The 26,996-nt window shown below is 42.9% G+C and overlaps 1 protein-coding gene across 2 annotated transcripts in view; it reads left to right on the top strand.

Annotated features, from left to right (window-relative positions):
- The window catches only part of CCDC6 (coiled-coil domain containing 6), a 48,871-nt gene extending 43,118 nt beyond the window's left edge, over positions 1 to 5,753 (top strand). Inside the window, exons 8-9 of one of the 2 annotated variants that reach the window (XM_066324234.1) lie at positions 627 to 751; positions 3,076 to 5,753. In XM_066324234.1, the coding sequence (XP_066180331.1) occupies positions 627 to 751; positions 3,076 to 3,267 (317 nt within the window). In that variant the 3' untranslated portion in view covers positions 3,268 to 5,753. The other variant, XM_066324235.1, reaches the window with a different exon arrangement.
- Positions 5,754 to 26,996: the final 21,243 nt, after the last annotated feature.

Genomic DNA, 26,996 nt, shown 5'->3' with positions numbered 1-26,996 from the left:
GCAGTTTCGAATATTGGGCTTTCCTTAATGTAGAGAAAATGAGTTGTAATTTTAAATGTTAGTTGCTAGCCTAGTCCAGCTAGTAACATTTCCCAGCATGTTTTAATTTCCCAGCCCCAAAAGTCTTGAAAGCACTGAAGCAAAAGAGGAGGAAGCCTCAGTGCAGACCTGGTATGCCTTGGAGGAGCCACCTGCATCCAGGTTTTTTGTGGAACCTCATTGTGACCCAGTGCTAGATGACTTCTCTAGGCACAACCTCTCTGCTTCTTCAGACTGTAGTTCAGGGAGCCATTTCCTCCACTGAGAAATGGAATACTGAATGGAAGTACTTACAGACTACAACTAATCTACTATGGGAGTCTTACAGCATTTATCTTAAGTGAAAAGTTAGGTTTAACATTGTATAATGTATGTTTCAAACATCTGGTAGTATGCTACAGGGAAAGAAAATTAATTTGCATCACAGATCTCAGCACAGTTAATATTTTCTAGATGTCTAATCTGCACCACTTACCAGTTTTTAGACTGCCATTGAGTCAGAACCAAAAAAATCTAAAAAACCCCTCACACTTTAGTTTTTAATATCAAACAAGAATGTTGATGTTACCTTGTTTTAACAATTTTAGGTCTGTCATATGCAAGTCACACAGTTGGTTTCACACCACCAACTTCACTGACTAGAGCTGGAATGTCTTACTACAATTCCCCAGGCCTTCATGTGCAACATATGGGACCATCCCATGGTATTACAGTAAGTATTTGAAATAGTAAATTCTTGTTACCAATATAGTTTGGTTTTTGGAAGTTACGATTGGTTGTCCTTAAGCTGATTTACAAAACATTTTTGTAAATGTTTGTTTTTGTCTCCTTACTCCAAGACATCTCTTGCTGCTTTCTTCAACCCTGATTTTCCTCTTCACCCCTCAGAAACTGATTCTTTTTGGAGAACCTTGTTTTCTGCAAAAGAATAGGATGTATTGTCATCTTAAGGACTGTAATAGGTATCATCTTATGGATCAGCAGGCAGGGTGTGAAAAGTGATGTTCTAAGCTACTAAGCCTGTCCCAGGAAGTAAAAACATTGCTTTCATTTTTCTCCTAGTCTCCACCATCTGACGGATGAGTCATCTGAGGTTGCTTCAAGCTCAGGTTTTCTTCAGGATGACACACAATGCTACCATCATGTCACTGTAACAGGCAGTTAACTCTCATTTTCTATTGTCATTGGCAAAGAAGAAAGTTAATATAAACATTTGCTAGGGCAATTTCTAATAGCTTTCAACTGAATTTATTTCCTTTTTACTGCGATGCATTTCTGCTTCATCGTGTTTCTCCTAAATATTCGTGGAGTTTAATGAGCAAACAAAGCCTAAATATTAATCATATGGCAAAACCTTATGGTTGTTGTATCAAGACCATTTTGATTTTTCTCAGCAGGTATGGTAGTATGTCAATATCTATAAAAGTTTTTTCTTATACTTGTCATTTTCAGATGTAAAAACATATTTTAATAGCATTTTTAGTACAATGCTACAGTATGGCTGCTTCTGATTTAGGTGGGTGTGCAGAGGTAATTGTTACAATTTCACTGAGCTAAGGTGGGTGGGAACACTGCAGTAGTAGGTAGAGCAGAAAGGAAGCTGGAGCTCAGCAGGAAAGTAGAATTCTGGTTGGGACTCAGCCCGTGGCTGTATGTCACATGCTTTAGTCACAGGAAGATCTTTATGCTTCTGGAAAACATGGAAACTAATTTTATAAATGAATTTGTCAAGGAACTTGCTCTGTTCAATCTCTGTGAAATAATACTCATTCTGAAACTATAAATGAATTGAGTCACTGTGAAAAAGGTCATCTTGAGGACAACATACTAATTGTTCAGAGAAGGATGTCAACAAGCAGCTCACGGCTTTGTCTCAATATTGATACCAGGTCCCCTTATGTTATATGTATGCAAATACAGTAAATGATATTAAGTGTTTCAGAGGCATCAGTCAGTTTTCAAGAATCTCTTGGGTTTCACGTATAACTTTAATTTGTTGTACATAGCTGTGCAGAAAAATAGATACAATATATTTGATTTGATTTGACTAAACTGCAGTTTCATTCTTGACTCTTCATTTTTGATCTCCATTGCAGAATAAATTTGACTTTCCCTGTAGTACATTTGGTATAGAACTGTAATCATGCTTCTTCCCAGAGCTGACCACGTGTGGTTGATTAGTAATTATGGGTAGGTGGTTTGTCATGCCATGAGGTTGTTGGTTAATGCTAACCAGATTGGTAAGTAATGAGCATTTGTTTCAAAAGTGCAGAAGTTAGTGTTGTGGAGTGTAATTAATATTTTTGCATTGCTATCATTAAAGGTCATCCTTCTCTCCCTGTCCCTCAGTTTGTAAAGATAAAGCGGGGTTTAAGTCTTTCTACTTAAATGTACCTGTTGTTGAAAATCTTGAGGGGATCTCTTTAACAGCTACTTCACTCCTGCAGCTGAAAGGGTTATAACACCTTTTTGTTCTCCAAAGAGCAACTTGTATTATGCTTTGGTTTTGCTCCAGTGTGTGGGCTAAGAGTCTTTCAGGGAGCTAGAGATTCTGGGCAGACTCTGATACTCAAAACTTCCCCACCCACACTCAGGTACCACATACTGGCATCTCGTGTGCCAGCAGCATGACGTTAATGGTTCTTCAGCACCTACTGGTCGGGCAGGCACAGCTGGGAGGAGGTGCTGTGCCTGCAGCATCTCATTGCTTTTTAGGTCGCTGGTCATCATAGGTAAACATATCTGCAGGACATGTCTTGTGCTCATTTCCTGCAGGCTGACTTGGAAGGAATGCATGTTCTCTTTGATGTCAAGCATACTTCCCTTTTCCTTTGCTACTCCATTTCAGAGGAATATTTATTTTATGTAAAAGTTGTATTGTGATTCCTGCAATGTTTTGAATTTTCTTCTTCCTACATAATTGTTCAGATTTCTTGGTGTGTGATTTTTTTTTTTTTCCCTTTGCCAAGATTAGAGGACTTGCACCTAATGTTGTTCAGGAGTGTGTTAAACGTAATTTCAATATTTGTTCTGCAGAGGCCTTCACCACGAAGAAGTAACAGCCCTGACAAATTTAAACGTCCCACTCCTCCTCCTTCTCCAAACACGCAGACCCCAGTGCAGCCACCTCCGCCACCACCTCCACCACCTGTGCAACCTCCGGGCCAACCCGCAGCATCGCAGGCAGCCAATTTTCAACATTCAGTGCATCCCTCCTCTCAGCCTTAGTGCATGTGCTCAGCAGTCTCTATGTCAGAAGTGGACTCATAACACGGAGCAGTTTACTAAAAAGCCAAAGGCTTACTTGGCATATTTGGATTTGACTTATTTGCACTGAGGTTATATAGGCTTCACTGTTAATTGTGTTGTAAACATTTGTATAAAATGCAGCCGGTGTTGTGGGTCTACAACACTAACTTAACAAAGTTTTCCATCAGTGTTTACTTGAACTACATGTATGTCCATTCTCTGGCTGGAACATTTGCTACTCTGTTTGGTAATACGGCATTATGTCGTTTTGCTTGGCTCCAAAGCTTCGTTTTCCTGGCTTTTAGGTTTCTAAAATTAAAGGGATACCTTTTTATATTTTTTCATGACAATTTGCAGAAAATTAAAGGCATGATGGGCTACATGATAAATTCTGAAATATTACAGTGTTTACCAAGGTTATGGAAGATCAGCACTATGTTTCAGTCATTTAAAATATCAGCTTCTAGTGCAAAAGTGAGTCAGACACCCTAATCAGTGCCCAAGACACAAACTCTCTGGTATTACATAGTGAATAAATAAGCTTAATTCACAGAGGACACATCCATACTTCTCCTGTTTAAAAGCACCTCAAACGTATGGTACAGTCAGAACTTTACACTGAGGGAACTGGCTTGTTGGAGTCTGTGGAATGTACAATTTGTGGACCTTAAGATTTGATGATGTCATTTGACATTTCTGTTAACCTGTAAGCTGCCCATACCGTGTGGCCTGTCACAGTGACTGTCTGGGAAGTGTGGTCCTGCCCACAGGTTACTGAGAGCTGATTCAAGTCTGTGCTCTTGGATTTTTTTTGCTGCAGAAGGCGATGTGATTGTAGAGAACAACCGATGATAATTTCTTTCTTGTTAAAAATACATTCATTGTGATTCCCCTGAAGCAAAATTTGAACAGGTGTTTTAAGTGTTCAGAAGTCTGTTAGAAAATGAGACGGGCATAGAGGAATATATTGGCCTCATAGCCAAAACTGTGTATTGCTTGGTAGAAACAGAGTACAAGAAAGTAGCACAACATGGCACTAATGAATGCTTATTTAGCAGCCTAAGCCGGTACAATGTATAAAGAAATGTATTCTGAATACATTCTTTCCATTCATTTAGCACAAATAAATTGGTTTCACTTTGCAGTGGAACAAAGTGTCACTTCTTGATCTGACATCCTACTTGGTTACATTTTTCCTGAGGTTCCTGTTGAGTACTAGGGTTTATATATTATTGATAATTTTAAATGGTTTACCTCATATATATGGATATGTGGGCCATGGAAAATGACAAGAGAATGTTTTTTTTATGAGACTTTGTATCTCGCTATAATCAGAGCAGAACATGAGTAATTTATCTTTTGTTTACAAAAGTTTGTTTGACATGGCTAATGCTTTATTAAGGACGTTTTTAAGAAGGAAGTACAGCATTCTGGTAGTATACTAACACTTGTACATATGTTGTCGTGTTTGCCGCTCACCTCTTCAGTCAGAATTGCAAACTGAAAATCTTTATGAAAACAGTGCTCTAAATCAAAGTCGTAGGTTAAAATGATGTTGTAAAATGTTCCGCTTAAGGCAAAATTAGAATTTCTTCACTGTAGCTATGTAGTTTCAGCTCTGAGAGAATTTAGAGAAATGCATATATAGCCTATTACACTTTTTAAACCAATATGGGATCAAGTGCATTATCAAATTACATTACATTAATTATGGTGATTCTCCAGTCAAGTGATTCTCAAGATTGTGGCAGACCTAAAATTTGACCACTGCTTCCATCTGGAAATAATTGACCATAGAGGAAACGTAGCTCTGAGCATTATAGTTAAACAGAGCTCCTGAATCAGTGATAGGATTGCATGGGAGAAAGTGACAGGTAGTCCGAGGTGGGACTAAGGTCAAGACAGGATCAGCTTAGTTTGATGCTTGTCCTTTTGTAAACATAAGACGAAGAAAAAAAAAAATATATTCTTTATTAAGTAGGATTCCAGCTCAAGTATCCCAGAATTTGAAAAGGCGCCCTCCTTTCTGAAGTGCTTTGAGATCCTTGGATGTCCGGCTCTGCGGAGGGCAGTCTCGTGGTGGTGGTAGCACAAATGCGGGTGGAAAGGGAAGATCCTTTGGTGGTGTTTTAAGATCTCAGTGTGGAAAATTGCCTAGAATAATTTACATTTGAAGCATATTCCAAAACTGAAGTTGTGTAACCCAAGTTCAGCTGCTATTATAAAGTGTCTTAGAGAACTCTCCTTACTGTTCCAGTGGGACTGTTACCAGAAGAAAGTCAAGAACTGACATATGTATACTAAACCTTGAAAGTGTAAAAAGGCGCTAAATTGGCCTTACCGAACTAAGAACGTTGAACAAACATTTGCTTGCAATCAGAAGTGTTAAATTCTATTTGTAGACTTTTTGAATAAGATGAGAAATTGTGCACAACCATCTCCTAATAAATGTAAATGGATTTTCAGTTTTCCTTGTGAATTATAGTCATGAATTATGATTCTGCAGCTGTGATTTTATCAGATCCATGGACTGGAGAAGCTCACTTGACAGTGAGGTACAGCTCCCTGAGAGGGCATAAGTGCTTTGTTTCTCTCAGAAGCACCTGGGTGGATTTCTGACATCCTTTTCATCACTAATACCTCTCAGTTGCACACTGCATTGTCACTATTTGTGTAAGGCCACAGAAGCGATTTAAAGCTGCGTGGAGCATTTTGTGAGCATACCCCTTTACAGGTAAAGATGAAAAAAAAATAAAATCTACTTCTCAGCTGTTTCAGCAGTGCTTTCCTCTCTGACAATCAAGCAGCTTTCTTTTTGTATTTTCTCTCAAGGCATCTGGCTTGGACACTGGAATACAGCTGATACTCTGTAGAGCATTAAGGGTTTATTTTATCCACGATTTGTTCCACAGAAGTTCTTTTGAAGAAGAGGTGGGACTGTTCAGAGGTAGTCTTCAGCTAAAAGCCAGAAAAGAGTGTTTAAATTACATGTACTCTTCTGAGAGCATATTCCCAAGGGCAGAAAGTACATCAGTTTTTCCAGAAAATGTTAGTGCTTTTCTATTGGCAATTGCTGTACTGGAGCTGAGCAGAACAAGATTCCTTTCCTGTTAAAATGTTTTCCTTTAAGAATCCAGCTGCCTGGGTGGAATCCCTATGCAGTTCAGCTGAATGAAAAATGCAGTCTTGGAAGCAGTGAAAAAGAGAAAGCTTCCTGGGATCTGCGCAAGTTGCACCAGTGACAGGAGAGTATATGGACTCTGTATATTCTGTTAAATAAATGGAAACTGCTCATGGAGACAAATAAAAGAGCCTTAAATAGTTTGTCAGTCAAAGAAACACAGTCTCTCATCCTCAGTATTGATTATTGCTTGCTAAGAGGATGCAGCCAGGGACCTTGATTGAGTTTACAGTGTTTTTTCTGATCCTAGTTCTTAGTTTTACAAGCAGTACGAATTCTAATACTGTTCAACTCTTTCTGATGTTTCCTTTTTTTTCAGTCATGGCAGTGTATTTCTTTTTGATCCTTGGGAGTCTACAGAGCATGGACTTTGCAGAGCATATATCTCCATTTCAAGCCATCTCATAAGAAACCAGAAGGTTTATGTGTGTAAGCTATAAAATATATAATACATGCATATGTTACATCGACCTCCTTGAGAGGAAAGAGCTCTCTTCTTGAAGAGAGAGCAAACAGAGCCCCAAATACCAAATGGACTGCATGCATAGAGACAACCTGGTTTCCTCAGTTCCCTGAGGAGTTGAATTCCTCTCCCAGCCTTTTTCTCTTTTTTTTTTTTTTTTTTTTTTCTGGATTTGGATCAAGGTTCTTAAAATTTCGAATTATTTTAAATTTCACATCTCACTATAATAAGTACTCAGGATACCTTCATGTTCGTTTTGGGTAGCAACCATTAGTCCCAGTCCAAGCAGAGTTTGAGTCAATGCCATTGTGTAGACAGGAGGAAGTCACTGAATATGCCAGACCGTGGCCTTTACCATGCAGTTAAAGTGGGAGTGTGTGCTCAAATAATGATTTATTTTTCTAAGCAGCTGGTGTTGCATTTTAGGTGTGTTCTGAAGAGGAGGTAAACTGTGGAGTTTGGTGCTGCATTACAGACAGCTGCTGCTACTTTAGGAAGAAGAGTGCTTGTGCCTGTTCCACTAGTTGGGCTCCAAAGAAAAGTACTACCTCATCTTTCCGTTGGGATGATGTGGCCGCAGGGTCAGCAGAAATGTCATAGCTGTGTTAGGTCTGGATCTGCATGCATTACCTGGGTGGGAGTCTGTCCTCACTGGAATGGGGCTCCAGAGGATATAAAGCTTTTGTAGAGGAGGAGTGAAGAGTTAGAACAGATGGTGGAGGGTTGAGTTTGTGTCCCTGTAGTAAGTTGCTGCTCAGAGTGCTCTTTGTCTAGGCCTGGGGATTGCATGTATTAAAACTATTTTGGGGGGGCCTTTTTTTTTGTGATTTTCTTTGAAAAAATGCTGTGTTACGGTTCTTTGAGTTTATGTCATTGGTATCTAGTTGAAAAACAACAACAAATCAATCACAAAAAGCAATTCCGCTTTCAACAGAAATATTGGAAGTAGTCTTCTATGTGCAAAGGTGGGTTTTCTCATGATAAAAACTTAATGCTGTATCTATAAACTGAGATGTTTTATTCTAGTGGTAAAACCTAAGCTGTCCAAGGCACTTTAGTTTGTGATTGCTGACTTTTGTTTTGGCAGGTGTTTCAGATGAAATCTAAGCCTCCTGTGGAGGAAGAAAAAAAAATCACCTGACAGCTGTAGACTGTTCCTTTCCTGCAGAAATACAGCCATTTCCTCAAATGCAAGGTGAAAAAGCATCCTTGAGCTTTTGTGAAGCTTATATTTAATTTCAGTACCTTGGTGATTGCTCTTGTATATTTAGAGAATCAATGAAGCCTCATTATAGGTTGGTTGAGTGTCTAGCTGGTTGTTCCTATGTTTTTCTGATCCCAGTGAAGGAAACCTGTTGGAATTTAGATCAAACAATGGCCAAAGTGCAGATTTATTCAGCATGAATCCAAGTGATGACTTTAGGAACATTACACTGTGGTGGTGTGGGTCAGAGCTTCTTGTAAGAACCTCAGATATAAAGAAGTTTGGTTTTTTTAGCAGGTTTCAATTTATTCCTGTACTAGCTGTATTACTGCTTTTTTGTATATCTCAAGGTGTTTACATATACTTGTAATTGTTACGATGTGTCTGTAATCAAGCTCATCTGTGCCTTCATGCAGACTTCCAATAAACACTTGATTTTTTTTTTGTATTTACTTGTATGGAAGACTACTGGGTGGATGTATATTTCCTTCTCTGTCAGCCTGTCATCACTGGGAAAGAAGAGGAAGAAAGATGAGAACTAGGGGTCAAAGAAAAATACGTGTTCGTCTTTGTTTTTGCCGTCTTTGATTCTAGTTGGTCCATTCTTTGTGTTAAATGTCTTGAGTGTGTAACCTGGGGAATAACCTGTTCACATAATAAAGTTTGCATAGGAGGTGCTCCTCACTTTGCATTAGGTGGATATTCAAAGTACAATGCATGCTTGACTCCATCAGTTCTGCTTCTGTCTTAGGAGAATGTAGCTATTGTTTCTTGAGTTGTTATTGTGGGGAAATCCCAGAGTGCCTTTCTGGATTAAACATGTCAGCATGTCTGTTTAACTTCTCACAGCTGCCTTCCATAGGAGCTCAGGCTTTCTTTGGGGTGTTGGGGTTTTTTTTTGTTTTGTTTTGTTTTTTTTTGTTTTTTTTTGGTGTTTTTGTTTTTGTTTTTGTTTTTTGTTGTTTTTTTGTTTGTTTGTTTGGTTTGGTTTGGTTTGGTTTTTTTCCCCACAGCAAAAGCTGCAGTATTTTTGGTCTTAGCTGACCTTCTTACCTTGAGGGTTCTTTTCCTCGAAAGGGTGGAGTGGAATAATAGAGTTTAATCTTTTTGCCATTTTTTTCTCAGTTCATAGGAACAGAGATGTATATTTGTACAAAGTTACAGAAAAACATCCTATGTGTTCTGAGTCAAAAACTGTATGTGGCAGGACAGCTGTTTCTTTAATCTGATATCAACTGTGAGAAGCAGAGAAGGTAAAAAAATGTTTCCTTGCCACACCTAAGGGATGTACTGTATATTCTGTAGCTCAGAAAGGAGTGCTTTTGCTATTCCTTTGTAGTAGTAAAAGTTGTGGTATCAGGTGATCTCTTCCAGCTTTTCTTGATTGTCCTGTAATGACACCTGATTGTTCAAATAAGTCATTCTATGACTGATGGATTCAGTTATTTTCTAATGGAGATCTGTCTTAAGAATCCACCATAGTTTTTGCTGCTTTGACATATTTTGTTACTAAAACCGTAATCAGTTATTATGCTTAATGATTTTAGAGCATGAGCCAGTTGTAAACTAGATTGTATGTATTTGTGTAAATTCTGTGAGCACTTTGTTGTGCAGTCCCTTTTGATGTTTCTGATTTTGCCTTTTTTTTTATTGTGTGCATTCATTCTTGAGCACGGAGGTCACCTGTGGCATACTCAGTAGCTTGTCTAAGTGTTCCTTGCTGTGTCTGGCTGTTCTGCCAAGATTCTGGGTTTAGATCTGAAAGTCTCAGAAGTACTTAAACTTATGCTTATCCTGTATTCAATGTCTTGAGTGTTGCTAAACTTGTTGTTTGAGTCCACTTGTGTCTGTCTTGTTCAGCTGCTGCTCTGGCCTCTCTGTGACTGCTGCTCTGCTCAGGTCAGCACAGGCCTCTGCCTGCAGTGGGAAGCTGCTCTTCCCTTCTGCCCAGTAAAATCCTTGTGTTCTGATGGCTGCACATTCTGGATGCCAGGCCATGGGTGTATGTCAGCAAGTGCTAACCTAGCTGGTCTGTGTTACTCTGTTCTTGGAACACGGGCAGTGTTTCTTAAAAGGCCTTTATTCTCCTCACACCCTTGCTGCAAATGCTGAGCAAGCAGTTGTTCTGCCTGTCCCTGACTGCCACAGCTGGTGGGGCTATAGACTGGGGGAATGAGCTGATGATGTCTTTGTGCATGTCCTTTGTTTTCTGACATTTGTCTGAGCAGAAATGAGGCACTTGAACGCTCAAAGAATGGCAGAAAAAAAAAAGGAAAGATGATGCGTGTTGCTGGTTTAAATTCAGGTTGCCTCATCCAGGTGATCACCCCTTTAGATGGTTCTTTTTTATTTCTTCCAGTGCTTGTACCCCTTTATAAAGGAAAGCATATAAAGGGGTTAACTTAGAAATCCTGGTAAACTGCTGAGAGCGAGAGAAAGAGTGATGCTTTGCACAGCAAGCAATTTGAATAAGCCTAATCCTTCCTGAATGTAAAGGTGCTGGCTTGGATATCAGTCTGCTTCACATGCTTCTGAGACTATTCCCTGCCTTTCGAAGGGCACAGCACAGGCATCCTGCAGAAGCAAGAAGAGGTTGAGGTCAGTCCTGCATTTCCCAGATGGAGACTGAAGGTATGTATAAAGACCTTTACTTCACTTGGATGCAGAAAACAGTAAATACAGTTGGAAGGTCTGAGATGGGCACCTTGAGGCTTTCATGCCTCAGGGCTGTTGAATGAGAGTCATCTGTGTTCCAAATTCTGTGTATCAGTGAAAATGCTCTACACCATGTCATGTACTTTTTTTCTCTTAAGCCTTGAACGTAGCCTGGCATGTGAAAATTTAATGAAACTAGAACACAGTGATCTGTGGGAGTCTCAAGTAGCTATGGTGTGACCATCTGGCATTTTTGGGGCTGAATTTAAGTATATGCTGCTGACTCCTTATTCCTTCAGTCCCTATAGTCACACCGGCTTCCCTCCTGTCACTGAAGGCCCCCTCAATCTCAATAAAGTGTGAAAAAGCAGTTTTGTGAGCTGGGCTCTTGCCATTCTGGATCTGAGTGCTTTTTGACAGTGCTGAATGAAACAGGGTGGACTTTTGTAGTGAATTTTAACACTATATTGCCTGTCAACAGCAAATATTAAATGTAGAAGAGGCCAAAAATAAATGCTCCTATCTTTCTGCCTTGAGACGGGAATTTTAGATCTGCTGTGATTTTTTTTTTCCTGTACTCCCTAAAAATCAACTTGATTTTTCTGTACCTCTTCAACACTGCTATCTACTTATTTTTTAGCAGGGGAAAGAATGAAGGCTAATAACATGAAGCAGTTCTACAGTTCAGCTGTGATTGGTACCTGACTTTTGGAATATGCAGATTGCTCATCTGCATCGCCAAATTAGGCATATCAGTTTGGATCACTTGTGTGTGAATTTTTGCCGTTGTTTTGATACAAAAAAACATTGGGTGGTTTTTGGAAAGATACAAAGCTATTGGAAGCGTGCAAGGGAGGGATGTGAAGGTGGTGAGGATCCTAGAGGGGAAGCCATGCCAGGAGCAGGGCTCGAGTTACTTGGTGTGTTCAGCCTGGGCAGGAGGAGACTGAGGGGACACCTCAGTGCAGTCACAGCTCCCTGGGGAGGGGAAGAGAAGGGGCAGGCACTGATCTCTGCTCTGGGGTGACAGTGACAGGAGCCCAGGGAATGGCCCCAAGTTGTGCCAGGGGAGGTTGGGGCTGGATCTCAGGAAAAGGCTCTTCCCCCAGAGGGTGTCTGGGCAGTGGAGCAGCTCCCCAGGGCAGTGGTCACAGCCTGAGCCTGACAGAGCTCAAGGAGCGTTTGCACGATGCTCTTGGACACATGGTGTGATTTCTGGGGTGTGTGTGCAGGGCCAGGAATAGGACTTGATGATCCTTGTGGGCCCTTTGTAACTCAGAAAATCCTTTGATTTAATTTTTTTTTTTTTTTTAATAACTGCCATCTGGGTATTCTTCCCCTTTCTGGATACCTGCCTGGCCTGGGGCAGTGGCATGGGCTCAGCTCCCCCAGGCTGGATCCAAAGCTGTGGGATCTGTGCAGGGAGCAGTGTAATGGGGCCTTCCTCCAGCCACCCTTGGAGATGAGTAGGGATGAGGTGGAAACTGGGGCAGACTTGGCAGTAGAGAATTTCAAGTTCCCAAGTGTGGTGAAATCCCCAACTGCAGTGGTATATAATTGCGAAATCTATATTTCCACAGAAACTCTAGCTAGAAATGAGTCTGTGGATGAATGATTTAAGTGATTAAGGCTTTTAAACTTAATGTACTTTGTGTTGCTTTTGCTCATCAGGATATAGTTCTGTATAATTTTTAAATGGTTTAGCCACTTCTCCTGCACACAGAATTTTATACAGCACACTTAGAAATCAGTAAGTGTCGTAAGTTTTATTTAAATTATTTTCTTGGGCTTTCTGTCCAAAGCAAGTGTTAGCTGTGACCACATACCAATGAACTAAACCTGTTAAAAATTGCTGCATTCCTCACACTATTAAGGAACTCTAGGATTAGTCTGGCTGTTGTCGTGAGCATTAATTGAATACATTTTTATGCTGTGAGTTTCTGAACGTAATTGAGGGGTTTCAAGTTAACTCTTTATTTTGAAAAGGCATTCAGTTTCTTTTAAAAAACTTTGGACTAAAGCATCCCATACTATTACATATATGTATAGACACCATGCAACTGAAATTAATTTCTGAATTAAGAGGGGAACCTATCTTTTTATATTTAACATTCCAGGAACTTCCCAGAGATGCTTCTAGGAATGCTGTGCCCTTGTTCTGGCAGCCTCCCTGATTTAAGGGACAATTTATTGCAAGAACAAATTGTGTGAATCACAACTGCACGATAAAGCTTTGGCTTCTCTTTTGTGGTGTGTTTTAGGAATCCACCTAACTGAAATGGTGGCTCTTTGCATTAATATTTGTTAATTATGGTTCCAGCTCAAATCTTGCCTAGATTCTTGGGGACACATAGTCTCTTGACTGCAGTAACCTTGCTAAACTTGTCTGGAGCATAAGCTTATTTTTTTCCTGGAGTTCTGTGTTTTGTTTTGTTTTGCTTTGCTTTTTTTCTCCCTAGGGAAATCTCCATGCGTGTGCAAATGGGGTTAGAAATGCCTACCAGTTGATTCAAATAATGAAATTAATCATTATAGCAATACATGAAGATAATCTGGGTGCACCAGAGGGATAACAAGAGTGAAGAGAACAAAAAGTTCTCTTCAAGACAAGCAGAATACTTGTCTTTGCATGGCCTAGAGTAAGGGGGATGTTCAGCTTGTTTTCCAGCAGAAAAGCAGCCTGATTGCAGTACTTATGCTACAGTTAAAGAGCTTGACTTTTCCAAATACTTTCACTTCACTCAGTCATTACAGAACTCTCACCCTGATTCTGAAACTATTTCTCAGTTTCATGTTTCTGTTAATCATAGAAAGGTTTCTGTTTTCCCGGGTTACTTCTTGGAAGACAACTTTAAAGGAAGCCAGTTTTATTTTTCCCCACAAAGTACTAATGTTTAATTGATTGGAGCCAGGATGCCTCATGATAGTAAAAAAGTTTGCTCAGGATTTGATAAAGATTTACAAGGTCGAGGCATTAAATGTTGAATAAACTGCACCATTAGAACTGGTTGTGTTAGTCTTTCAGGCTAGAAAATTAACATCTTGAACAGTTTATATTGGCATGAAAATATCTTTAATCCTCTTACCGTCATTATTTATTTTGGGTGTTTAATTGGGGTGGTTGGGGTTTTTTTGGTGGGTTGTGGTTGTTTGCAGTTTTTGTTAATATGCTGTCGTTTTTGTTTTCTTACTACTTGCTTCTCTTACAAATCTTGCTCTTTGGTCCATACTGCATTTTAGCAATGTTGTAAAATCTTTCCTTTTCCAGTGAAGAACTATATTTTATATATATTTTATGTAAATATAAAAAGTTCTTCACTTTTCCAGTGAAGAACTATATTTTACATATCTATTTTAATGGTACAAAAATCCAGTAATTTACAGATGCTAATGAACTTGAGAAGGTTCTACTGTTAGCTGTTGGCAGTGCAGCTTCCATACTCACACATGCTTTTCAGCTATTTCCTTTCTTCCAAATTCCTGGTTTAAAACCTGTTCTGAAAAAAAGTAATGAAGAGCTTGTAATGTTTCTATTTTTTAACAACACTGCCACTTGCATTTGTGAATTCTCATCTGATCTTACTTAAAATTTATTATTGTAAGGAATCTGTTGTGATGTGATTCAGCAAACATCAGTCAACCTTTGGTAAGTTTTCCAAAACACTTGGATTTGTTGAGGGCTGAAATTGGCACTTACCTAGACGTTGTGTAGGTCAGCTGTTGTTCTTGTTCCCACAGATGAAATATCTACAGTGAAGTTGTTTTGGACTTAGAAGGGCAGACATGAGGACTGAGTTTGGTTGCAAATTCCAATTGGATAAGTGGGCTGTGAAATTAGTCATGACATCTACACCTTTTTGAAAATGTCACAGTGTTTTCTAAAGTGAATGCTTCCCCCAAGCCTCAGATCTGAGAGTTCAATGAAAGGCACAGCAACCTTATTCCCACAGGGGCAGAAGGAGCCAGGGAACTCTTTTCCTGGCAGTTATGCCCTCATGTTAAAGTCGCTCACATGGTGCTCAGGCTGCACTTTCTTCTTCCACAACAAATCCCCCAAAATAGAACAGACACTGAAAGCCTGACACTTGCTGCAGCTTTCCAATCCAAGTTGGCCTAAGGCTGAGGTGGGGGAAGTCTCAACAAAGAGCAGGGATTCAGCAAAGAGGTTTTTTTGTTTGTTTGTCCCCTCCCAAGTGCTCTGCTCAGAGGCAGGGTTCCTGGCTGCTCCTCTCCTGTTTCCAGAGCAGTTGCATAATTACTGCACAACTTCAAAGATATGTTAGCGGAAGCCATTAAGGATGTTTTCCATCTCTGGACTGTAGAAACTTAAGGTGGTTTGTCAGCCTACCCTAAAGAAGAAAACTCTCCTTGGAGGAAAGTAATTATCTTCTGCAAGTGTAGCTTTAATTCACTGTTGACATATTGAAATTTGCAATTCATCTTTTTAAATCTGTTTTACTTCAACTCTGTTAACCAGGGTGCATCTCCTCTAAGATTATTCTCCTTAGTGGTGGATATATAAAATGTTATTAAAGAAAAAACATTTCTGCAACTTGAAGCAATGGCATTTTCTATGAAAATCTTAACTTGGTGTTTAAGATGCCATCTTATTGCATGAGAAGTCTCTGCCAATTGGATTCTTGGTCAAATTATAGTGACTTCCTTAAATGACCATATGGAGAGGTGAGAGAGGAGAAAACAGCAACAAGAAAATGGAAGAGGAAATTCAAGTGTTAGTTTGCACAAGTATTAATTGTACAGGAATGCTTTGTGTGTTAAAAATAAATTGCAAGCCCTTGTAGAGATATTTAAAACAAACTTTCTCCAGTGTTTTAGCTGTTTCTAAAATGAACAGATAAGTATCATGATTTTTTTTTTTAATGAACACTGTTTACTTTGCCTCCAAGACTCCCAAATCATTTTAGTATCCTTGCAGATTCTGTGCCTCTTTTGAGGGACTTTCCATTACCTAAAAGTAATCCCCATGAGTCAGTGGGGGAATAGCCTTTCTCTGAGGCAGGCACATCCCTAAGAGAAGAATCTGAAGAGCTCACTGAGCCCTGCCTTAACCACCTGAAAATCCCAGGCCATTGCTGAGCCTTGGCCTTCAGTCTCATGTCACAGTCTGACTTGTGCAATCCCACGGTTCAAGGCAGGACTGCTTCCTCTCAGGAAGCACTGTGAATTCCTGCTGAAAGTGCTCAGTATTTGTCTTCAATACATGAGTTAGCCTGGGGAGAAAACCAAACCAACCGGCCATAACAACACTAGCTTCTCCAAAGCCTTGTGAATCCAAGGTTAGAGGCTTTACTCTGTATATTATTAAATGACTGCTAACCAAAAAGCAAAAGCTTTTCAGGTTTAGCTGTTATAAGGGGCAAGAGGATCAAGGCAACCCCTAGCCGGAAACTGTCCAAATGAGTTCAGACTGGACATGAACATGCTACAAGATTTCTAAGGCATACCTCTCTGTGCCTACTACAGTGAGCCACTTGCAGGGTCTCCAGTGACATTATCTGAACGCTGTCTAAATCAGTCACTTGGGGCTCTATTTATGTGTGAGAGACCACGGGTTTTTTTAAGATTAAAGTCACTGGGCTGGTGGTTCAGCCTCTCCCTTCGGCTCTCGCTGTCATGGGGGTTTTTTTGGCCTGGAGAAAAGGAGGGTCAGGGAAGACCTCATTGCTCTGAACTTCCTCAAATGAGGCTGTAGAAGAAGGCTCAGCCTCTTCTCCCAGGCAATAGGGATAGGATGGGGAGACATAGAATCAAGCTGTGCCAGGGCAGATCCAGGCTGGATATCAGGAGGAATTTCTACACTGAAAGGATGGTTAACACTGGGCTGCCATTGGATGTGGTAGAATTGCCATCCATGGAAGTGCTCAAAAAACAACCGGATGTGGCACTTAGTGCTGTGCTTTGGTTATGGTGGTGTTTGGTCAAAACTTGGACTCAATCTTGGAAATCTTTTCCAGCATAAATGATTCCAAGGTGGGATTGCTGGGACTGAAACACGCTGGTAGGGATTTGCCATTTGATGTCTTGCTGGGATGTGTGATGCACAGACTTTCTCATCCACTGTTTCTGAGTCCAGGGATTCTGTAGGTGAAAGGAAACCAGTGCACAATGGATGCACTTTGCAGAAGAGGTGCGTTCTCCTTCCCTGATACATCTTTTCAGCCTGTTGTACCAGGATGCCTTAGGAGCTTTGGAAAAAGCAAAACACCAACTGTCCAAGGCTCAAATGCTGTAAAGAAGCTCTTTCTGCCTTGTTCAAATGTTGAATTAATGTTTCTAAATATTGACAGTAGTTATGAAGAGCTGTTCATTCTAATGACCGTGGTGTTCCTGCATGACTCCAGCTGCTGCTAGCAGGATACATCTGATGTCTGATTTGTGCTCAGTAGCAGATGCTCTGTATGACTGTTAAAATGCCATGGCTGTGTTGTGTAAAGAGTGTTATTTGTGACAAGTTTCTGGAGTCTTACTCAAATAGGGAAAAAGCCACAGACAATGGCAATCAAAAACAAATCCTGATGCTCAGAAAAAGGTAGAGGAGTTCTGTAGGGCCTTGTACATGACCTGCTGTGTAGATGTGTGGCATTAGAAATGTCACATGAGAATAAGGAACCTTCCTTATCCTGTTTTCAGGTCATGGATGTAATGCACATTTACCTACTGAGCACTTGGTTTTCTAATTTTTCTAGTTGTTCCATTACTTGCTGCAATGATTATTGGACAAGCTGGAATACTTCACTTCGAAGTAGATTGCAAGGGTTTTGAAGAGAGATCTTGTTTCATAAGGCAGTTGGTGGAGGCTGTATGTCAGAGTTGAAAGTCCTTCTAGGTTCAGCTATTACCCTGAGGTCTGGAACCATCCCAAATGCTGTCCCTGCACAACTCTGCCTCTGGATCAGCACAGGAGCACAGCATTGACACTTAGGCTGCAAACTTACTGTAATACAGCATTCCAAGCCTTTCTTCTGGTAATCTTTGCTGTGAGCTCTTTAAGTAGCAGAGCCCAAAATCCAAAGGAAGTTTAACATAGGTACAGTTAAACATTTATGTCTGGTTTACGGCAAAGTTACAGAGGAGTTCCCAAGTTGTTTCGGTGAAGACAGTTTTTTGTGTTTGTACTTTTTTGGTAAGGAAGCTCCGATAATCAGTAAACAGACAATGGTTTCCAGTTCTCTTCACAGTCACTGGGGAGATGATTCACATGAACTTGGAGAGAGTATCACATTGCAGTGGTAGGACACACTGGATATGTTTACATTGTAGTTGTCAGAGCACGCAGGTTTTCAGCTAATTTATTGATGCTAAGTTGTCCAAGCTCTTTGCAAACGCAGTGAGCTTCCCAGACCTTGAGACACAGGGTCCAGCACAGCACACTGTTCATTCTGCAGAATAAAATGATTGACACCTCAGAGGCAGAGCAAGCATTAACAAGGGGAGGACAGGAATAAGCAGGAAAGCACGGTATGAAAGCCAGGATTTGTGAGTGGCAGAACAATGCCCCACACCTGCCCAGCACAGGTTGTCACATGTGAGCCACTGCAGAGGCTCAAGGAACACACGTGTCTGTGTGGGAGCCCCTCCTTGCCTGTCCTTTGCAAACCATGGTGAGTAAAAGAGCTGAGCCTGAAAACTGCAGCCCCTTGGTGAGCTTGCTTCTCATCTTGAGAGCTTAGAGGCCAACCACAGGAGATAAGCTTTTCTTGGTTAATTCTTCTCTTTGGATGCAGAAACCCATTTGCAAACTATTTTTTCAGGAATTGGTTATGCTTGAGCACTATTGTGGGCCCGGGTGTGGATGCAAAGCTTGTCTGTCATTGCTGAGTACCTGCATGTGTCTGCACTAAATGCAGACTAAGGGTGTTTACAGTGGACAAATCTATATTTAGACAAGCCCTGTGTGTCAGCTTGACATAAGCTTAAAATAACCTTCTCCTGTGGTGGAATCTTGCTTTCCCTTTTGTCTCTCCACTCACCAAGTTTGTTTTGGCAATCAAAATTAAAGGATGTGTGTTTTTTGGAGCTCTTTACAGACATTTGGAGTGATTAATTGTGAACTGCTTTAGCATGTGCTCTATTGCCAACAGATCAATGCAGGAGGCTAACCAGAAAAATGGAGTTTGATTTGGGGTCGTGGTCTCAGCCTGTGAGGATCAAACACTAGGCTAAGGGCAGCATTAGAAATAATGCTGCATCTGAAGTGGCAGGACTGCATTATACAGAAAAAGCTGCCAGCATTTGCGTTGAAAGGAGACAGCAAGGAGATGAGTTTAGGTTTCTGGCTGTTTCATACTGCTACTATTATCCTCTCCATTTAATTCATGGAAAATAAATGCCTTCCTTGATACTTTAATATGGTTAAATAAGAGAGGGAAAAGCTAACTCAGATCTATTAAATGAACTTAGTACTCAGGCAAGATGAAAAGAGCATGTCTGTACTCTGCAGTCTCACAGGAATGCATTGTGCTGCTTCCTGCCCTGGTGAATGTGTGCCATTAAACTTCAGTACCCTCTGTTGGCAAGAAACAGATGAATTTTCTGCAGGGAATAAGCAAACACTGCTTCTGAGGAGGCATCTCCAGGACTGCTGCTCTACCTGGTGACCACCTCAACAGAAATACTTGCCTTTCCTTTGTTGGGATTGCAAACATGGGCCAAACGTGGACTTCAGCTCCAGAGCAAAAAGATGTCAAAGTCATCTTTTGTGTAGTCTTTACAAAGACTAAAAGCTACCCATGGAGGGAGAACTGAGGATTTCTGGAGCATCTGACTGTCACAGTAGTGAATGTGTTATTGAGCACTTGTCATGTGCTCAACAGGGAGAAGCTGGAGATAATCCTGTGTAAAAGAAAAGACTCATTATTTTCTTATAGGATGTTTTTTAATGCCTTTCAGCCACCTCACCGTGCCCTCTGCCACAGCTCTCATTACTGCAGCCTTCACTGGAGTTTGGGACGTTCTGGGATTTGCCTTCTTTCTAATCACAATGCTTTTCAGCACTATTAAGAATCCAGTTCTCTTATTTTCTGTCCATCCATCGCTGAAAGTGAAAGCACGTTTAACCATTTTGGATCCTATTCTTCCATAAAGGTTATTCCAGCCCATTAAAACATGAAGCTAATACAAAATAGAGCTCAGAAAAGAGAACTGATATTCTGGATTAAGAACAAAAAAGCAGAGATAGCATAAACCAGTCTGCCTCCCTCTAGTTAAACAAGCACTTTATTTCCCTAAATACAATAGCTCAGAAAAGGGTGTGACAGGGAAAAGGAAAAGATAAGTTACTGAGTTATTTTCTGAAAAAGTGATTTATTTATGTATTGTGATTTCTTTAATGTGCTGGTGTTTTTGCTGTCACCTGGTTCTCTAATGTAACCATCCATACTCATGTATACAAGATCTGCTGCCATATGATACAGCTCTGACTCTTGCCTTTCTGTGTAAGGAATCCTCTGATCTCTAAAGAAGACAGGAATCTCTTTCCGAAAACACTGAGTGCTTTCTTGAGCTGTCCTGGTATGACAGTGCACCATCTTAAATGGAGATTAGCTTTACAGTGAGGGGCATGTAACAGGATCAGGAAAAGGAAGTTGGGGTTGCACAACAGAAAATTCGTATCTCAGTAAAAATAGCATTCGTGGTTTGTACTGGCATTGATCTTTGTGAATTTATGGCAAATCTGAAGGTCATGAGGGACCTATGCCATAATAAAAATATACTGCTAGATATTTCCTGAAAGAAAATAGAACTGATAAATCCCTTTGCTTAGAGATTCAGGGCTAATTTTATTTCTGTTTTACACTCTTAGCAAATGTGATTCGTGCTGTCAGCACTTACTTGTCATTACATGGTGCACTTTTGTTTTTTAGTTGAAGTGTATGTGATTTTTAAAATAGCCTCAAAATAATGTGATTTTCCCTAATGCTCTAAATATGGAAATCTTCATTATTTGCCAAACCCAAATAGTTCCTTTATCAGTTTAGGGAATGCAAATATATGCAGCAGATTGAGAAGATTATGTTATGTAAAAATTGTCACAGTTCCTTAGTTTGTTACAACAAACTTTTACTAAGAAACTGTACCTCAGACATCTTCAAAATACACTCCTTGCAGCTGCATTGGTTGACTTTGTTGCGTAGCAAGAGCACTGAAGTGATAAGCAAGTTAAAATTTGACTAGATAGCTTTTCCCTCATTTGGTAATACGTTCATGAGGACATACAGGTGATGTCCTCATTACTTACATGGGGAGTGTAAGAACCTAAAATACCCTTCACCCATTCAGTCACATAAAAGTAAAGAAACAAAAAAGAAGAAAATACAGGCTGCAGTTTTTTTTAAGCTAGATGACTGTTACTTTTCTTTTGTTACAAGCTTTACAGAAGGTTTGCATGTGATGTTTATTTTGCATATATGTAGCCTTGAAGACTAACATGGAAAACTGATTTACAAAGCAGCATTTGAATCGTAGGGTCGTCTGAATTGGAAGGGACTTTGTAGACCATCTAGTTCCAGCTCCTCTGCTATGGGCAGGACACCTTCCACTACACCAGGGTTGCTCAGAGCTCCATCCAGACTGGCCTTGAACACTTCCAGGGATGAGGCATCCACAACTTCCCAGGGCAACCTGTGCCAGGGCTTCACCACCCTCACAGTAAAGACTTTTTTTTAATATCTATTATACACCTCCGCTCTTTCAGTTTAAAGTCATTCCCCCTTGTCTTGTCCTCACATGCTCCTGTACAAAATTCCTCTCCATCTCTCTCTTGTGTGCAGCTGAGCAGTTTGTCAGATGTGGTTAGGTTGGGGACATAGTTCATCAGAACACAGACTTTGGGGACACAGTTCATCAGAAGACAGACTTCAGGCCTTGCCCATGTTATGGGACCTCTGCAGAAGATGGTGGTGTGGAAACCTTGGATTTAATGTTATCAGTGACAGCCAGACTGTGGGAGCGACAATTCTGCCACTGTATCTGCATCTTCACAGACAAAGTAGGCAATATTCCCTGTCAGCATAGCTGTGATGGCACCAGGGACTTTATTGGCATCTCCTAGGAAACCTGTGTTCTTTACAGCTGAAACAGCCTTGTTCCCTTTCACACAAATCTGAGAGAGGGTGTAGTGACCCTGCTTAATATGGTCAAACAGCACTTGACAAGCCTCATGCTTCTCACCTCTCACATGAAGGTTTAATTTATAACTCCGGAAGCGTTGTCTGCTGCGGCTGCTGAAGACAAATGAGTGTCCTTTAGACTCTGTGAGTGCATCAATATTTAATATGTCTGCTTAAATTAAACTCCAGTGAAACTACTGATTGTTCTCCTCACCTTGTTCCCCCTTCAATCATTAATGGACACTTTCCACAAGCAAGTTAACCGAACACCTAAGATGGACTTTGCACATATTCGCCTCACCCTTTCACTCCAGACTCTCTCCTCCTACACTGATTGTGTAACGACTGCAGAAATAGAAAAGGATGCTCCCCAGCCTGGACCACAGTTTAAAAGACAATAGCTGATCAAATATTTAGCATTCAGTTATGCTTTGAGATTTTTCCTCCACTGCAGAATCTGGACCTTCTTTAAAATCAAAGAAACAAACAAAAATAAAAAAACCCAACCAAACTCCCCAAACCTGCTGCCTCTTTACCCAGGGTGATAATCCTTTCAATCAGATTTAGAGTGTTCAGCACCAGCTGCACCTTACGAGGTGGCTGGTTGAATACCCTCTAGTTTTCCTCTCTGCACCTTCAGAAGCTGCTGCTAGTGCACTGTCTGTGAAGTAGAGAACATTTCTCGATCATCTGTTCACTGGTACAGCTGTGAGTGACCCAGAACAGCACATCCTGCAATCACGGTGTACCAAAAGTCAGCTAAATTTTTAACTAAGTGCTGCGCTCATCCCTGGTCATGCTTTACAAGTACCTTTATCCTTTGGATTTTTAGACCACATAGGCTGAAGGAGAAAGTGGCTTTTAGGAATTATTCAGTGTTTAACTTCATTTTCTATTTTAAAGTGAGGATTTAGGAATTCTGGTGATGTGTGGGATGAAAGAGTAATTATGAGCAGTGCAGCTATGACACTGTTACAATTCACCTTGGAAGGCCATGTAGGAAGGGTATCTGAAGGGAAGAAATGAGAAGATTAACCAGTGATCTGAAATCTAAGCCAAATGGCAGTTGACAAAATACTGTGGGCCAAGTGAGCAGAAACCTGGAGTTGAATGGAGCCGCATTGCTTGTTATGAAACCAGGGACAAAGGAGACACGGAGGGGACTGTTTCTTCTAACCTTGTTTTTCTGTGGCTTGTTTTCACATTCTGTTTCTTGCCAGCAAGGTTGGCCTCTGAGAATTATGGTATGCACTTGACTGGCATGTTCATATTAAGAATGGGTTTAATTAAAACAGGAGGCTTGTCATCAGGAGGACATCCAGAGAAAGAGTAAAGCAATTAGGGTCAATATGTATTAATTTCAAGTGCATGTTTATTCTCAAGCAGGGAGAATTTCTTGTTTAGGTCCAAAGCTGCCTGTGATCTGAACTCAGTTTGGTTTACATCTGACTGGGCTTGCTTCCTCTGCACGAGGATCCAGTGTGTGTCACTGATGTGCCTTAACTCTTCTGGACATTCGTGTATAGCTAAACCATAATGAACTTGTGAATACACTGATTTTGCTAGAGTGAAGTATTTAATTTTAGCCTACGAGACTGTTTTTTTGAGCTTCTGTATCAAGCACTGTAATGGAGGCTGGAGCTTTATATGCACTTGTTTGCAAAATGTTTTGTACTGAATTGTAGGGAACAGCACATCTTGAACTCTTGAACAGTTAATTCAGAATTGTTGTTTCCCAGCCATCTCTTGTATGGCTATGGAAATATTTCAATTACCCTTTCGATTTCAGGCTGTGTCCTGAAGCCCAAGAAGCAATCAAAGTAAACAGTGGCTGTTTACTGTCTGGGCAGCTGTCTTCAGTCATTTGTTTCAGCAACCCCAGTGCACGTGTTCCCAAAATGCTGTGCTTCCCAAAGAGATCTCTGCAAGCAGCCAGCAACCCTAGCTTTTCCTAAGAGCTATATAGCAGTTACCTCAGGATGGAATTTAAGCCTCTTCACCTCTTTTACTTGTCTAATGCCTATGCAGAACAGTTCATTCCTTTTGCTTCACAGTAATCTCTTACAGTTCTTGAATAATGCTACGATGATTCCCCTCTGCCTTCTCTCTAGGTTAAATGCCATTTATTTCAGTTCTCCTCCCCGGAACAGTTTTCTAGAGCTCTTGGAGTTCCTGTTCTCCTTTCTCCCCGCCCCCTTCAGTTGGCTGCCCTTTTCGACATGAGGTACAGAACACAACCTTATGCCAGCTGACATGTCTTAGAAGTGAGACTTATGTCAGTCCTGTCTTCTGTCAGTCCTTCCAGTACAAAGTATTAATTTCGATATTTACCTGAACTCTGTGAGGTGTGGGAAAAAAACGCTTTTCAAAGACATTTGAAATTCACAAACCTTTGCAAATGTTGCATAAAGGAGTAGGTCTAGACTGCAGGTCTGAACAGGGGAGTGATTTGTAGGAGCTGCAGAAGCTGTGGACATCTGAGATTGCTTCGGAATTTCAGGTCTAGGAATATTTCAGCTCTCAGAATTTCATTCAGCTCTGCGAGTGTTTATATTTGCACCCGCAGTGTGTGGTTACATGAGCTCTAACTGGGTAGAGGTAGCAGCCGAGCTGTCACGCTGGACACACCCGGGGTAGGGGCCTGATGCTTGTTGAGTGTTCAGTCAACTTCTGCAACAGCCTTTGCGGTCCGGAGGGTGAATATTGCCGGTGGCTGAACTTGTGCGACGTGACAACTACCCTGCCGTATGTCTGACAGCGCTGGATGTGCGGTGCACACGGATCCGGGCCGGGGCTGTGATGAGACGGCCTCTAAAGGCAGTGGGTGCGCTGATACACGAGTGAGTTGTCTCCCCCCTGAGCTGGCAGGCTGGGGTCGCGGTGCCGCGTGTGCGCTGCCTGCATCGCTGTCCGCAGCGCAAGTCGGCGGCCTTTCGGCATCGCTGGTGGCGGGAGCCAGCGCCCATCCCCGTCCTGCGGCCCTGGGGACCCGCGCAGCTTCCGAGCGGCGGCGGAGTGCCCGGGGGAGCCCGGCCCTGCGCTGCCCCGGCGGGGGCGTACGGAGCGGGGGATGGCGGCAGAGGGGCACCGTGCCCCGGGGCCGGGCCAGGCTGAGAGCGGCGGGGCGGCGCTGGGGACGGGCAGGGGCGTCCGGCGGGACACGGCGGTGAGCGCCCGGCCCCCGCCTGGGGACGACCCTCGGCCAGGGACGCGCGTCCGCCCGTCCCCGGCGGGAGCCGGGCAGGGGAGGCGGCGGGGCGGGGGTCTGCCCGCGGAGCAGCAGCCGGAGCCGAGCGGAGCCGCCCGGAGGGGGGGGGGTCGGGCCGGCCCCCCCGCGCCGGGGCTGCGGGCGGAGGCGGCGGCGGCGGCCCCCGGCAGCTCCTCCCCCGCCCGAGTTACAACCGGTTCGTGCCGGCCGCGGCCCGCCCGCCGCGCCGCGATGCGGGGCTGCCCCGGCTCCCCGGGGGCGGCTCCGGGCCCCCGCCCCACGGGCCGGCCGCAGGTAACGGGCCCGGGGCCCTCGGGGGGAGCCGCGCTGCGGGGCCGGGGGGCGGCCGGAGCCCCCGCCGGGGCCGCTGTCCCCCGGGTCGGCCCGGCCCCGCTCTGCCGAGGGAGCTGCCCCGGGGGCTGGGGCGGCAGGGCCGGCCCGGGGGGAACCGGGGGGCGTGTGGGGGGCTCTGCGCGGTCTCCGGGGAGAGGCTTCGGGAAAAGGAGCTGGAGCGGATCGCGCCGCCGACCCGGGGCGAGCGCATCCCTTTCGGTGCCCGTCGCCGACCACCCCTCAGTGGCGGCTGCGGTGCCTCCCGGTGTGCCCCGCTGGCGGCCGGCGGGCGCTGGGAGGTGTGCGACATCAGCACACGGGCACATGGCCGCGGGCGCCCGTCGCCATCGGTGCGTGCCCGTGGCGGAGCCCGGCGGGCTCCGTGCGTGCCCATCGGGAATGCGGCTCGGCCGTGTGCGGCGGCATCGGGACCGCCAGGGCGACCTTCGGTCACCTCCCGGCGCGCGTCACCGCGAGGATGAGCGCTTCCCGTCGAAACCGGCCTGGAGCTGGAAGGCGTCAATGTGTAACGCGGGGCTGTGGGCTGGCCCCCGAGGGCGTGGGGAGAGGCGAGGCGAGGCGGGGGTTATAAGAGGCCATCCATCCATCCCTCCATCCGTGCGCACGGAGACCTGGCCGGGGGGCACGGGCGGACCGAGGGAGCAGATGCCCGAGGGAAGCCTCGCGGGTTGGGATGCGTAAGGCGGCGCACGTCGTGCTCTCGTTTTGCAGAGGACATCTCTGGTAAATCATCTTGGCTGGCGGTTTCTAGCAGCGCTGGCTCACATCTGCCTGCATGGACGGGTGCTGGTGTCCCACAGGCACTATAGTTGTACTTTCGGGGGGGGTTCCATCCGTTCTGGAGCAGTGAGGCTCTGGAAACAGGTAGGACTGGTTCTGCTGAGCTGACAGATTTGTGCAAAGCTGACTGGTTTATGTGCTGCCCCACTGATGCTTCTTAATGTAAACTGATTTTGTACAATAGAAAAACGTTGTTGCGTTGTTGGTAAGTTTTGGTCAAGTGCTTTGCTTTTGTTTTAAATTTCACATTTCTCTCATCCGTCAGAAACGGAAGGAAACGGTGATATTGACAACTCTCTTGCTGAACTGACAGAAGGGCAAGTAAAGAAGTGTGAGAATTAGGCACATCTGAATATTGAGAGCTAGAAAGGAAATATATAAAAATTCGGAGTCACACAGGAAGCTGCTGTCGCTAGAAGATCAGATAAAGTCTGATGTCAGGGAAGTAGATGCATCTTTCAGTGAACTTAATACAATGCTCATGCTGTTGCATCAGTACACGTGCAGGTGTTTGGATACGATGAGTATGTTAAAAGTAACTATAATGCACCACTTTCATGCTCTAGGTGCTACTTGCAAGCTAAGGGTAGCAGCAATTTCAGATGGTAATTGCAAGAACTTGCCTGAAAAATAAACAGAAATTTACGAGAAATCTGATTCAGCTTAAAGTGAGGGATGTTACTTTTCTGGCTGGTACCGTCTTGATTTGTAGCAGTGCCTTGCAAAACTTGACT

This window comes from Sylvia atricapilla, chromosome 8, assembly GCF_009819655.1.
Source record: "Sylvia atricapilla isolate bSylAtr1 chromosome 8, bSylAtr1.pri, whole genome shotgun sequence".
Classification (NCBI taxonomy): domain Eukaryota; kingdom Metazoa; phylum Chordata; class Aves; order Passeriformes; family Sylviidae; genus Sylvia; species Sylvia atricapilla.
This window is presented reverse-complemented; position numbering and strand designations above follow the sequence as displayed.